At 47.8% G+C, this 14,783-nt stretch overlaps 1 protein-coding gene and 1 long non-coding RNA gene across 14 annotated transcripts in view; one reads left to right on the forward strand and one right to left on the reverse strand.

Moving 5' to 3' along the window:
- Window positions 1-14,783, forward strand: part of LOC128336614 (uncharacterized) — an 83,163-nt gene that overhangs the window by 36,099 nt on the left and 32,281 nt on the right. The gene's annotated exons all lie outside the window — the stretch shown is intronic.
- LOC128336613 (ankyrin repeat and fibronectin type-III domain-containing protein 1-like) overlaps window positions 1-14,783 on the reverse strand; it is a 427,021-nt gene that overhangs the window by 2,990 nt on the left and 409,248 nt on the right. For 10 of the 11 annotated variants that reach the window (XM_053276530.1, XM_053276526.1, XM_053276531.1 and 7 more), the window contains 8 exons: window positions 11,914-12,033; window positions 10,730-10,945; window positions 9,430-9,596; window positions 8,493-8,643; window positions 7,435-7,603; window positions 5,115-5,281; window positions 3,771-3,981; window positions 1,147-1,802 (listed from right to left, as the gene is read on the reverse strand). In XM_053276530.1, coding sequence (XP_053132505.1) covers window positions 1,147-1,802; window positions 3,771-3,981; window positions 5,115-5,281; window positions 7,435-7,603; window positions 8,493-8,643; window positions 9,430-9,596; window positions 10,730-10,945; window positions 11,914-12,033 — 1,857 coding nt within the window. Of the gene's footprint in view, window positions 1-1,146; window positions 1,803-3,770; window positions 4,067-5,114; window positions 5,282-7,434; window positions 7,604-8,492; window positions 8,644-9,429; window positions 9,597-10,729; window positions 10,946-11,913; window positions 12,034-14,783 lie in introns of those variants that run through there. The other variant, XR_008312016.1, reaches the window with a different exon arrangement.

Genomic DNA, 14,783 nt, shown 5'->3' on the forward strand with positions numbered 1-14,783 from the left:
AAATGGCAGCCATGAGAATCTGACGCAGTTTAGGACCAAGGCATAGGGGGTGGGTGCTTTAACCCTTTGCTTCCACTGCCGTCCTAATCGGGATTTGCTCTGCTATTTGCCCCGGGAGGAAAGCTTCTGTCGGTGCCAATGAGAGAGTCCCTCTCAGGACAAAGAGCACAGCAGGCTAGAGGGTGGAGATGGAGTGGATCCAGATTAGGACGGTGGTGGAGGCAAAGAGCTAAAGCACCCTTCTCCCATGCCTCATTCCCAATCCAGATCGATCCCCATGGCGCTGTTGTTGAAGAGAAACAACCAGCTAAGCATGTGAGGACAAACTGCATGCTAGCGGCCATGTGTGGTTTTAGTCCATAGACCGCATGTCAGTCATAACCATGACAGTCAAGAAGGATGTGGGGGATACGACTGCCACACATCTGAGCTCCAGAGGCTATTCCCCAACAGCTCATTGGTGAGGCCATTATTTGAAGCCAGACTGGAACATAGGAAGCTGCCATATACTGAGTCAGACCAGACCATTGGTCTAGCTAGCTCAGTATTGTCTACACAGACTGGCAGTAGCTTTTCCAAGGTTGCAGGCAGGAATCTCTCTCAGCCCAATTGTGGAGATGCTGCCAGGGAGGGAACTGGGAACCTTCTGCTCTTCCCAGAGCGGCTCCATCCCCCCCCCAAGGGGAATATCTTACATTGTCCACATGTGGTCTCCCATTCAAATGCAGCCAGGGCAGACCCTGCTTAGCTAAGTGGACAAGCCATGCTTACTACCACAAGACCAGCTCTCCTCTCCTCTGCAGCCTGCTGTCTGACAGCACTAAAATAACATACAACTAAGGGTGTTTTTTGTTTTAATTTGCACCCTTCATTTCTTTTTCTAGAGTGCAGAAGCAAGAGTTCAGGAGCTGCCCTTTAGATTGCTCAGATCGAGGGGCTAAAAGGATTCTTCTGTTATCTCTGGCTCATTAATGCTATTGTTGCTAGTTCTGGGGAGCAGCTCCAAAAGAAGCACTAGTGCATGGGCAAGAACGTTTATGTGCTCAGCTCTGGGGGAAGGTAGGTGGCGTCTTCCTCCTGCAAGTTTTGCCTTCCTCTTTAGCACTGTGCTACCTCAAAGTGGCCAGACCAGGATTTTAATGATACCTTGACGCTGGTCTCTTTGGAGAGTCCCGTTTCGTACTGCGGGCACACACGCAAAGCAAAGGAGCCGGACGATTTGCCCCGATTTGTTACATGTCCCAGCTCAGGTGTCTCTTGGAAAGTCCGAGTCCACTCCACTGAACGTGTCCGAAAGACCGGCTCGGAGCTCTCGGCGGGCCAGCTGTGCTTGGGGCTGAAGGCCAAGCCTGTCCCAAACTTGACTGGGCTGCAACGGCCTGCAGTCCGGCTTTCTGTTGGAGAGCTGTCGACTGAGCCCGGGCAGGACTTCCGGGCACCGTGGCAGAAGGGCTTCGGGAAATCCAGGCTGCTGGTGCGGACGCAGTAGGCCTGCCGCTTCTCCGTGATGCGCAGGAGCTCTATTTGCCGGCTGGGCAGCACAAAGTCGCTGTCATAAAGCTCTGGGGGAGGCCGTGGCTCCTCGGGAGGGACGGGGGGAGTCTTCAGCTCGTGACTCTGCAAGACGTCGGGGGCGCTGTCCCTCAAAGGGCGAGGGTTTCTCCGGCCACAGCATTCGGGCCCCGAAGAGGAGTAGATGAGGTCCAGCTCCCTTGGGCTCTGAGCCCGGCTGGAGTCGTAGTCGCTGTCTGTTGCCAAGAAGACCTCCGACGAGCCCTCCTCGTCGGAGAGGCCGTGTGAATCTGCGAAGGAGATCAAAAGGTGATGCCTTTGCTCCAGAGACCTAGGAACGGTCCTGGCAGGCGAGAGGACTTAAAACAGGACTGATAACGCAAGCCATGTGGTTATCTACTCAGGCAGAGAACGGCGGCGACAGAAAGTAAGCCGCCTTGTGCTGGTCATAGACCGTAATAAACTTTGAATGAAAAGTAAACCTGCAGGCCAAATCTACTAACCCTACCCCACCCCTGGGGTTTGGACGGGCTACCTCTTGTCTGAACACTCAGCAACCCCTATTAAAAGGAGTCAAGAACCAGCAGGGCTGCAACGTGGCAGATCCCTGGTGACCAGTAGCTCCAGACAGCAATGTAGATTAAAGCCCTCTTAATCGGGGGCCTTCCTTCCATCCTAACCCCTGGCAAAACCCATTTCAGTCCTTTAGCAATTCCCTTCACTGCCCATTCCTAACCCTATTTGTAGGTTTATACCCTGCATAATAACAGACTCTGAAAATATCTTCCTAATACTTTTTTTTTTTTAAGAACAATGTGTACCAAGGAGGCTTATTGTCTCTCTTTTATTACTAACACAGGTATCTGGCAAGATATACTTGAGATAATTTTGAAGATTACCAAATATCAAAGTCCAACAGACTTTGCACTGTCAGGATATCTGGAAGGCCTCATTAAGGTTAATGAGATAAAATGCCTTATTAAAATGTGGTGGTGGCAAAGATAAACGTGGACTAGATGATGAAAGTGGTGATGGTATCTGCAGCTTTACATAACAATGGTTGGGGGAAATTTGGATGAAAATAACAAAGCTGATGCATTCAGGGAAAGCCATGGCTCTTGATGAATTACATCTCCAGTCGGTCAATATTTTTTAATTATTGCAGTGAGAACTGTATAACTTCACCATTAGCTATGTGTGGACTTTGTGTTTCACCAAACATCAAAATAACATTTCTAAGAAGCATCAGGAAACACAGGGCATGTCCCCCACTCAACGAGGACTTAGTGGGATGTTGCCAAATTTAACTTCTCCCTTGCCTTTCCAAAACTACAGATCAGTTGCTCCTCTCTCTCTCCAACTAGTATCCTCTGGAGTAATTTCAAATATCTATTTTTTATGGCCCAATTTCATTTCTTGTGGTAATATCTGTAGCCCATAGATGCCTGCCAACAGCAGGAACAGGAGAATGCCTGCATTACAGTCTCTGCTGCTAAACCTCTCCCTTGATTCAGGCTCATGGTAGAGATAGCGCCAGGTTTTCTAGCCTCCCTGCAATTGAGACATCTTCCAGACTTGATTCACACATTACAACTGTAAGTGTACACATATGATTTTTAAAATGTGCATCTAAAAATGTAGCACAAGTGAGACAAACACTTGCCTTCAAACCATATCCTGGGGCTAAATTCACCACAGAACCAAGGTTCATGACAACTCCCTGTTAAATGCATTCAGTGGCAAACCAAGGTTTGTTGTCCCTTAATGTATGGCCCCATCCCTGGGCTCAAAGAGAAAGGAGCATAATGCATCGCTCTGCTTGTTCGTGAGCAGGGGTGGGGCGGGGCAGGTAGCAGGAAGATGGAGAAGAGAAAGGTGAGGGAGCACATGGCTATTATAGTGACTAGATTGTCTTGGCTTATGTCTCCTCCACTGAGCTGACAACGTTCCTGTGATACTAGCTGTTTCTGAAGAGTCCCTTGTTGGTAACCCAAAGTGAGACTAGAGGTCTCCTCAACACCACCACTTAGTGAAATTGATTAAGACCTGAGAAAACCTTCAAGTATATGAACAGCAAAGTAGTAGGATAAATTGTCCAGAGAACTTATGCGGGGGGGGGGGGGGGCGTTCTTCATTTTCAAAAGTCTCCAGAAAAGGTTGGGCAGTGGGTTGCTTCTAGCAAAGCTTCAAATGTGCCACCTGGTTTACAGCAGAGGGTTGCTATGAAAGCGCTCAAGGAAACCACAGTGGAAACTCACCAGAGTTGAGCTTGCGGCTTGTTTCAGGAGACGGGGTCGGTGAGGGAAAGAAGTCCAAGTGGGAAGAAGTTGACTGCGTTTTCTCCTTCAGTGCAATGCTAGATTCCTCAAGGAACCACATGAGTGGGATGCCACAAGACGGCTGCTTGTACCGGGCATGCTGCAGTGCATCCATCATCCAACGCATTTCCCTCCAAATCTCTTCCATTTGCTGTCCAAGAAAACACACAGGACCAGCTCCTTAATTTTTTTTTTGGCACATCAAGTATCATCGAGACTGTCTGTTCTCCCTCATCCTAGATTGAAATGCGTGAAATTAGGTTCCGCAAATGCTGTACTGTCCAACCCAGTGAGTTGGGATTCGTTTACTGAGTATGTCCCAGCAGAAGTCTTTTCCCAGAACAGGCTCATTTCCCAGAACAGGCTCATTTCTTACAGCACTCTCTGTAAAAATCACTTCATAGTTCTAGGATTTCACTGAAGTCAGGATTCTGCAGGAAAGCGAGTTTACCCAAGTTCAAGGCAGAAAGAAGGCCAGGAGCTCAGCTCCTTTGCTCACCACTGCGATTCTCTTTGGCCTCTTTGGGACGCATGCATTGCCGTTTGCATGCAAATCGTCAAGCGAGCAGCACCTATCCAAGGGGCAAATCCAGATTTGGCAGCAGGCCCTTAAGGCAAGGTGATGCGGTTGCCTCCGACAGCAGATTACAGTGGTACCAGCATGCAGGCAAGACGCCCTTCTGCTCCCTGCTGTTAAAGAAAGGGGCCACAGAAGGGGTTTTCAGGGTGCAACATCTGGCACCCTGACTTAGGTGCACAGAGACCTTGAGCTGCCACAGGCAGAAGACATAACTGGGAGCAAGAGGACCACTCCACAGATGGGAGTGAGGGCTGCTTCGTGTCTTGGGGAGCTGTCCTCTCAGACCCTCAGCACTCTGTGGCAGGGCCAATCAGTAGCCACAAATCAGACCGGCACCACCTGCTTGCTGTTGCTTTGATATGGCAGAAAGAAGTGGTGAGGTAGAACTGACCTCAAAACAGGAGTTCTGAGTCACTATTTTGGTGCCTGGGCCGATGGCCAAATTACACTAGTGATAACACTGGAGGGGTCACAGGAATCCTCCAGCACAACTCAGCTTTGGGGCAGTGATGCAAGCAGGTTCCCTAGGCAGTTGCAGAACTGATGACTTCAGAGAGGATAACAATGTCCGTGGTGGAATGGACGCTCGCCAGAGAGAAGCATGAGCCATGAACGGAAGCTGGATTTTAGCAGACTGGCCATACGACGAGGAAGTCCTGGGCTGGTGACCCAGGTATCTTCTGCTAGAACATCACACAACATACCTGCATATAGTCCTGAATTTGCTGGTGCCTCTGCTTGGCAGTGGTCAGCTCCGAGTCCGAGAAGGCCTCCCTGAGGCTCTGTTGGGAGAGAAGCGACTCCAGCTCCAAGAGTGCCGACACTTGGCAGTACTGACTGATGAACTCACAGTCGTAGGTGAAAAAATGAACTGGAAAACAAAGAGGGGGAGGGGGCCAGGTGTCACCAGAAGAGCTTCACAGAAGCAGATCGCACCATTGTCAACAGAACAGCAGCTATATCAAGCAGAGAGAAGATCATTGCTAACCTGCTGTATTCATTCATTCATTCATTCATTCAATTTCTATACAGCCCCTCCAAAAATGGCTCAGGGCAGTTCATGTAGAGAAATAACAAACAAATAAGATGTCTCCCTGTCCCCAAAGGGCTCACAATCTAAAAGAAACATAAGAGAGACACCAGCAGCAGCCACTGGAGGGGTGCTGTGCTGGGGCTGGATAGGGCCAGTTACTCTCCCCCTGCGAAATAAAGAGAATCGCCACGTTAAAAAGGTGCCTCTATAGGCAGTGATCCCATTCCAGCTGGTATTCATTGGTAGGAGATGTGTTTACTGAATGGTAATGGCTCAACATCGCCAATCTTTAGCTTGATACACTCACTAACAGGATGCCATCTGCTATCCTCTCTCCCATATTTCATTTATTACACTGAATAAACACAATTACGATGCAGGTGCTCGCAAACTGCATGCTACAAAGCCGGGAAATACCAAATGTAGATAATCCTAATGATTTGGTCACTAGCCATGCAATATTTTTTTTAATGCTGTCCCCATTACGACAAATACCATATTTGTTATATTAGTGGAGAAACTGCGTATTTGTTTGAAGCAGCAGAAAGAATATCCTGGCATTTTAAGGACAAACTGGTTCATTTTGGTACTGCTTTCTCACGAAAATGACTGAGAAGGTTGGTGTATAGGTGCGCATGGATTGAAAGCCAAGTGAAAAGATTGTTGTTGTTGTTATGTTGAAAACCAAGTGAAGTGATTGTTGTTATTTGAAAACCAAGTGAAAAGGTTACTTAATAATAATAACTAATAATAATATAAAAAACTTTATTCGTTAGCCACCCCATATCACATTGTTCTCTGGGGAGCTCAGAAATGAAAGGTAACAAAAGATCATGATTGTGATCACCAAGATGTGGTGACAGCCAACAACCTGGATGGCTTTAAGAGGGGCTTGGATAACTTCATGGAGGAGAGGTCTATCAATGGCTACTAGTCGGAGGGCTATAGGCCACCTCCAGCCTCCAAGGCAGGATGCCTCTGAGTACCAGTTGCAGGGGAGTAACAGCAGGAGGGAGGGCATGCACATACCTCTTGCCTGTGGACTCCCCAGAGGCATCTGGTGGGCCACTGTGTGAAACAGGATGCTGGACTAGAGGGGCCTCCTTGGGCCTGATCCAGCAAGGCTGTTCTTATGTTCTTATGATTGATTAACCACAACATTTATTATGATTGCATAGGATGAATACATTGAAATACATGCTGGGTTTATAATGCTGCAGTAATCAGAGGGCCAGGGATGATACCCCAACAGCCTATTCTCCAGAAGTGGAGGAGTGTATCTGTGAATGGCTCCTCCCACTTGCTCCAAAGACAGGACCAGTCAGTTTTCAATCATGCAGAGGGAGGAGTTCACCCATGCTCCCAGTTCCATCCCTGTCTCGTTCCAAAGAACAGGCTTTGTACCTGAGCTCCTCTGGAGTTTTGCTTTTCCTTTCCTTTTCCTCTTTCCACACCCTTTGGAACTAGCTAGTCTGGACAGCAATGGAGATAGAGGAGGAGGGAAATATCCTTCTGCCAGAGGAGCATGGACATGCAGTGTGGGAGAAATGTGCCTGTCTGCATCTCCCCCATGTGATTGAGAAAGCCAGTAAGAGTACTGTCTGAATCGCCTTGGATGTTTCCTGTCACATGCTGATGCCACTTTTCAATCCATGCTTTGAAAGGGGAAAACAGCCAACTCTAAAAATGTATTCTATTCAGCCCCAGAGTTTGTGTTATGGATGCTTATATATTTTCTCTCTCCTGATTTTGCTCTTGGAAGGATTAGATTTCCTTCTCCCCCCTCCCCACCCATCCAGCTGAGCCATGAAACTGGAAATGCAACCTTTATTGTGTCCCCATGCAAACTCTGAGTGATTGCCTTCAGATCATCAGCCTCTTTCAAGAAACTCCTTAGGCTCAAGAATGATCATGGGAGAGTCCCTTGTGGAGAAACAAGAAGCAAAGGATGAAAAGAATGAATTCTAGGTCCTCTTTGCTTGCAGTCTCACCTAGCTCAAAGATCTGAAGCGGAAGTGTGAGGAAGCCAGACCGAGGCGTGTAAGGGTTGTTCTGGCCAGGGGCTGTGCACACATCATCAGAAGGAGGCAGAAGCAGGAGAAAGGAGACCTGTCCTCCAAAGTCCAGAACTTCCTGACTGTACAAACGGAAATCTTTGGCCTGGAGAATTCAAACACGACAAGGCAATCTTTTAATACGATGGTGTAATCACATAAACAGCTTCAAATGATACTAGCTTTGTATTTGTGGAGATACCATCTCTTGCCAAGGAGGAGAGCTGGTCTTGTGGTAGCAAGCATGACGTGTCCCCTTAGCTAAGCAGCGTCCACCCTGGCTGCATATGAAAGGGAGACTAGACGTGTGAGCACTGTAAGATATTCCCCTCAGGGGATAGAGGAGAGAGCAGAAGGTGTCAAGTTCCTTCCCTGGCAGCATCTCCAAGATAGGGCTGAGAGAGATTCCTGCCTGCAACCTTGGAGAAGCTGCTGCTAGTCTGTGAAGACAATACTGAGCTAGATAGACCAAGGGTCCGACTCAGTATATGGCAGCTTCCTATGTTCCTAAGGCTCTACTTTAGAATTGCTCAGAAATGCATCCAGACCTTGCAGGCTTGTGCCACGACCTGTGCAGGAAGCACTTTCACCTGCACTGCAAATGGATTTCATTGTAAGGGTGAGTGGAGTCTACACCAGTACCGGACAGATTTAAGTGCAGGGTTCAACCTGGGCCACATCCCTTTGAAAAGCACTTCAGGCCATCTCCTGCCTTAATCTTCACCAGTGCTCAAATTACAAAGAAGGAGCCTGGAGCCCCTTATCTTTTGTGATAGATCCCATAATTAATTTGGTTAAAACTGAGGGGAATCAGGGGATAAGGTTGGGAGATTTCATTAAAGCTCCTGACTTTCCCCCTATAGTTCAAATACCGATCTTCACAATTTAGAGCAGAACTGTGAGAAAAAGGAAACAAGTGCCAGTGACGCTATGCTTCCCTGCATGCTCTACTGGGTATGCCTCACCTAGAACCTATAGCCTCACCTAGAACCTACCTCATGCAGTGGAATGTTGAGCAGCTTCATCAGCTCTTTGATTGCACCTTGGAGTTCCTGAAGCAGGAGGTTCTGGGTATTCTCTAGATCTTGCTCTGCTGGAATGGGTTCCTCCATGCTGGCCAGATTCTGCAGCCACTCCCATTCCTCCCTTGAAAAGGAGGCAAAGAAATGAATGCAGAGAGTGCAGAAACCAAACGTGCCTCAGTCTGTGCACGGTTGGCAGTGGCTTTCTCATCTGATGGAAGTGCTTTCATGTAGGAAATGTCTAATGTTTCAAAGCAGTGCTCAGCTCTTGGGTCTCAGCAAGGTACGCAGTATTGTTTATTCTTGACCTGAAGCCTGGACTCTTCTTTACTTGGAAGACATTAAGGCAAACGGTAAACTGCATACACTTCTCCCGAGTGTTAGAAAGGAAGTTGGACTGTTGAGTTAGATGGTATGGGGCAGAAAACCCCCACAGATCTCGCACTTGACCACAGAAGCCGCATCCCTCTGCTACGGAGCCGGCAGCACAGATCAGAGACCTGCCACTCTCTCACTAGCACATTCTGAGCTTGGAAGAGGAACTGACAAGTCTAGTTTGCTTGCCCCGGCCAGACTGCAGCCAGCTGACTTGTATTCAGCCAACCAGTCTCAGCTGGGCACACTATATTAACTATCCTTTGCTGCACTGTAGCACGAGCAACATCAAGACCTGGGCACATCTGCTTTTGACCTCACCTGCTCCGTCTGCCTCCAAATCTGCCTGCTCAGCTGTCTGCTTCCCTGGCCCTTGGTCTGTCTTCTGTGCTTGTAAGGGACCTCACTCACTCTGAGTTCCTGACAGTGATAGAGTAAGTGATACAGAATGCAGTGGGGAGCGCGGGTTAGAGACGTTGCTCTGGTTGTCCATACTGACCTACTTTACGAACCAGGCCTGGCTGGAAACCCTTACCTGGAGATGTTTGGGTTGCACCGTATTTTCACATGGCATAAGATGTTGGGTAACCGTTCGGGCACCAGCACTCGGATCTGGTCGACGGCACTGCAGAGCTTCAGGTATCCCAAGTAAAGACCCGGAGGGAGAGCCTGGCTGCTTCTCTGGTGGTAAGCCAGCTTGTCCTGGGGACAGAAAACATGTCCACCGAAATGACACATTTTTGTCATTCTGACATTTTGCTGCAGAAAGGCCAAAACATTCAAGAGAAAGAGGCACAAGGTCACTGGGAGCTGCTCTAAGGCCCAAGACATGGAGGGTTAAACGGTGACGGGATAAAGTGAGAAGCAGGTTAAGCTGAACAGTTCTCTGCGGCCTGAATTAGAAGTTCAGCTTAGCTATTTTATCGGCAGGTTCCAGCCAGGAACCAAAGCCCCAGGAGACAGACTGGCACGGGGTGGGAGGGGCCGGAAACCTTACAAAGGAGACTGTTGTTGTCAGATATCCAGACTGGTGCTGCAATCTCCAGGAACAGAGACAGCGTTGAACTGGCCCTTTAGTGGTTTGGCCTTTGCTAATCCTGGCAATGGCTTTGAATAAGCAGTTTCAATGGTGCCTTGTACAGGTGCTTGAGTGCCTTTTGTTGTCGGAGACACTTAGCGGACTGAAAGGAAGTGAAAAGAGAGAGAAACAACCAAAGGGGTCAAGAGAAGGAGGGAAGGCCAGGCACTCAGGGAAGGGATTCTTTGCGAAGACCGGCTAACAGGCTGGGAAAACAACTGTCACCGGAAGCAAAGACAGCAAGAGCCTGGAAAAGAGTTAGCTGAGCTCCTAGTGGGAAAGCAAGACAATTGGGGACTCATCTTTTACTTGGCCTCTGCAATGTGCCACTCACTTTGAAGGCAGTCGGCAGGAGGTATCTGCTCTCAATGGGAAGAGGCCAAACTTGGACACTAATGGAGCTCTGCCTGAGCCAACTTTTTCTAGCACTAAGCTCCAGAACCGGTTTTTAATGCCCAGGCACGGCTCTGGAACATGTACACGAATATGAGTGTACCAGGCTGTCAGGCAATCCATCTGTCTAGCCCAGGACTGTCTGCTCTGATGGGCAGTGGGGGTTCTTTGAACACTGGGGCAGGGGTCTTCTCCAGCCCTCCTACCGGAGACCCAGGGACTGAACCTGGGATCTTTTGCAAAGCAAAGGATGTGTGTGCTACTACTTAAATACGCCTCCTGCCACAGTAATAAGGAAGTGCCTCTGAGCACAAGCAGAGTGCCTCTCTTTTCTCACCACGGAACACCCACCCCCCCCAGTCACCTGCATGGTCATCAGCAACACATCCAGAGCTGTGGGCTCTTCTGGAGAGGAGACGGACTTGCGGCTGGTCTGCAGCTTCGAGAGGGGGATCCAGCGGACACTTTCAAACGTCTGGCTTGTCTTCACCTCCTTCAGGGTCACAACCACAATGTTGCCCTGCTTGTCTTTGATGGGCTCAAAAAAGACCTGCCCCAGGTCTTGGATTCCCAGCAGACCCTTAGATACGAAGAGGCAAAACAATAATATGACTAACAGTTAACCTTCATGGGAACTGCAGTCTAGCTTGAGATTATACCACTGCACTATCGGTTCCCCATCTGAGAATGGCGAGCTTGAAGCTTAGTGATGTGTCCGCTCCAGAAGGGGGAAGACGGTGTGCTGAAGCACCCATGCGCTTGTCCTTATTCATTTCTGTAAGACTGCTTATGAGCAACTTAATCTGGATGTAAACCAGGGACTGGAGTAGCTATTGTCTCATAACAATACATGTGTGTGTGTGTGTGTGTGTGTGTGTGTGTGTGTTCGTACACCCCCTCCCCCTTATTGATTTCTAAATCTCTATTGAAGACTTTTCTTTTCCCCCAGACTTTTACCTTGTAATTTACCTAATTGGTTTTTCCTTTTTGTTAGTTACTTTCGTTTTAAATTTAGAATGTAATTTCAATGCTGTCTTGCTCTGTATGTTTTTGTACATTGCCCAGAGTCTTCGGATTGGGCGGTATATTAAATGTTTCAAATAAATAAATACATACATGCTGCCAATATTTGAAGAAGGTTCCTGGTCGCACAACAACTGCGACCTGATCCAAGACGAGGCAGAGTGCATGTATGTGTAATGGGGCGCATCTGCCATTGGGCAACGGTGTGCTGTGAACATGCGCTGCCCAATAGGGGTTCGGGCAGTGGTTCCCAAACTGGGAGCCTCCTGGTGTTGCTGAACTACAACTCCCATCAGCCCCAGCTATAATGTATTGTGGCTGGGGATGATGGGAGCTGTAGTCCAGCAACATTGGAGAGGAGAGCTGGTCTGGTGGTCGCAAGCATGGCTTGTCCCCTTAGCGAAGCAGGGTCTGCCCTGGTTGTATATGAAAGGGAGACTAGAAGTCCTAGTCCAGCACTCTAACCACTACACCATGCTGGCTCGATCACTGTTGTGCAAAGTGCTGCCCCAGGCCCTTCCTTACCTGCATCTGTGCGATGGCCAGCAGCATCTTGAAACGTGTTTGCAGAATGCAGGAGCAGGACGACTGGGAGACGGTCACACACTGGCGCAGCCACAAGATTTCATCCCACATGCATGAGACCTGTGCCAAAGCACAGCAACAGCGTCATATAAGTTAGCCTAGATTCTCAGACCTGGTTTGTTTTGGGAACCCTGGCAAGTTGCCGCATATTTTGGAAGCAAGAGAATGGAAGTGTCTGTATCCTTGCTGGCCACCCTTGCGACAACGGTGCCCTGCTCTAGGGTAGGTACAACTGATGAGGTTTTTTCCAGAAGGCCCCTCCCAGGTTTTCCCTGCACACGTTGCTATCCATGCAACAAGATAAACAATTAAAAACAAATTTCTATAAATGGGAAGACTCCAAAGGGAGAGGTTTCACTGCTAGGGTTGTGCACGAAACGGAATTTGTTTTGTTTTGAGCTCGAAACGAAATGCAAATGGCTGAAAAGTTTTGTCGAAACAGTGGTCAAGCTGGATGTTTCGACGGAATAAAACACAAAACGTTCCGAGCGTTTCGGCCATAGGGAACAATGGGGAAACCCGAAACACCCCATTGTTCCCCCTGGGAAGCTCCTAGGAACACCAAAGTGGGTTGGGTGGTAGGGTATGATGGATGCTACCTACCACCCGACCAACCCACAAAAGAAATGGGCAAGCAGGCAACTTTAAACAAATTTCTAGCCTTTTCCTCAGACCCCCATGGTTTTGGGGGAAAGGTTAAAAATTTGTTTAAATTGCCTGCTTGCCCATTTCTTTTGTGGGTTGGTCGGGTGGTAGGTGTCCATAGGATCTACCCATGGGGAATAATGGGATGTCATGTTCCCTCTAACAGGGATTCCCAGATGATGTTGATGGCAACGCCCAGAATCCCCAGCTGCACTGGCTTTTGCTTGGGGATTATGGCAATTGTAGTCAACAATACCTGAGAATCCCAGTTACAGAGGACACTGGCAGCGTGTTTCGAGTTCCCCTCTTGTTCCCTTTGGCCAAAACAAGTGCATGTAGAGTGCATACTAGTTTTGCACTGTAATTTGCAATGCATTTTGCAATTCTGCCTTGAAAAACACTGCAGATTAGAAGCACACAGTAAAAAGGATTCTGTTCCTCCCAACACAGAACACAACACACATTTCAAACACAGTCCAAAAATGGCAAAATAAAATAAAAAATCACTGACCCAGAATCCACTGCCAGCCATGGTGCCTGTGATGTAGTAACATCATTGGCACACCTAATGACTAATGTAGTGGAATAATTTACTAGGTCGTGTATATCTGTAAAAATCGTACTGTTGCTATTATAACAAGTGCAACACTATGTTCTTTTCTTCATGTTTCTGTACTGGTGAAAGACTGTAATAAAGTTTATCTATCTATCTATCTATCATTGCCACAAGTTGTGCTCTCACACGCAATTATTACTCCTTAATTCCTAGCATTGCAGCATCAGCTGCCACAGCCGGACCCGGTCAGCAAGCATAGCCATAAGCTCAACCAGAGCCACTTCATCCACATGTTGACTGAGTACACTTTGCAATGCAGATTGCAGCGCAGACTAGAGCAGTGAGTGAAGCTTAAGTTACTCTCAAGGCCAAACATGGAACAATCACCAAGCAATCTCTCTCTCTCTCTCTCTTTCTCTCTCTCTCTCACACACACACACCTGCCATTGTCCATTTCTCACCACAACACTATTCTCACAAACAAAACAAACCACAACTCAAGGAAGGCAGGCACCCAAGTTCTGCAGCCTTTGTCAATCTGATCCAGGAAAACCAGATATGAATTATTATTTATTATTATTATCTCTTGTTTACACAGTCAGACAGGTGTTATTGACTGGTTTGTTTTATCCAGACATCGAGTCCTTCCATTATTATTGTAATATTATTATTATTATTTACATTTACATCCCGCTCTTCCTCCAAGGAGTCCAGAGCAGTGTACTCCATACTTGAGTTTCTCTTTCACAACAACCCTGTGAAGGAGGTTAGGCTGAGAGAGAAGTGACTGGCCCAGAGTCAGCCAGCAAGTCTCATGGCTGAATGGGGAATTGAACCTGGATCTCCTCGGTCCTAGTCCAGCACTCTAACCACTATACCACGCTGGCTAATAGCAGCAATAGCACAGCATATTATACTCGGTGCTGAGAAAACCACAAAATAAAACCTTCCTTCTGCTCTCTGCTGCTGCAGTCTCTGATCCTTCTTCTTGATGTATCCTCTTCAAGAGAGGCATCCTCAGCCTGCCTCCCACTCCCTATACATTTTGAAATTCCCTCCTTTAGGGTTCCCCCTTCCCTACCCCCAGCCAATGGGGGCACAATTGCCCTTGACAACACTTGACCTGTAAGATAACAAGCCAACCAAGAAGCAAGGAGATTGCAAGCCAATCGGAAGCCAGTGCCAGAAAACCAATCAGCAAGGGAAAAACAGGCTTCCAAAATGGCGCTTGAAACATTTCAAACATTGGCCGCCCAGAGACGTAAGTTTGGGCGGGGTGTAAATTTGATTAAATAAATAAATAAATAAATAAATAAAACCTCGAAGCGGGTTTGTTTTGCTTCAAATTCGAAACAGGCCCTTTATTTGCAGCTTGTTCTGTTTTGAGCTCAGAATACTTGAAACGGCCTGTTTCGAGTCAAAATGTTTTGACTTTGAAATGTTCTGCACATCCTTATTTACTACTGTAAGGTAAAAGGAGGTAAAGTGTGCCGTCAAGTCAATTTCGATTCCTGGCGCCCACAAAGCCCTATGATTTTCTTTGGTAGAATACAGGAGGGGTTTCCCATTGCCTCCTCCCACGCAGTGTGAGACTATGCCTTTCAGCATC

The sequence above is a fragment of the Hemicordylus capensis genome, chromosome 13 (assembly GCF_027244095.1).
Source record: "Hemicordylus capensis ecotype Gifberg chromosome 13, rHemCap1.1.pri, whole genome shotgun sequence".
Taxonomy (NCBI): Eukaryota; Metazoa; Chordata; class Lepidosauria; order Squamata; family Cordylidae; genus Hemicordylus; species Hemicordylus capensis.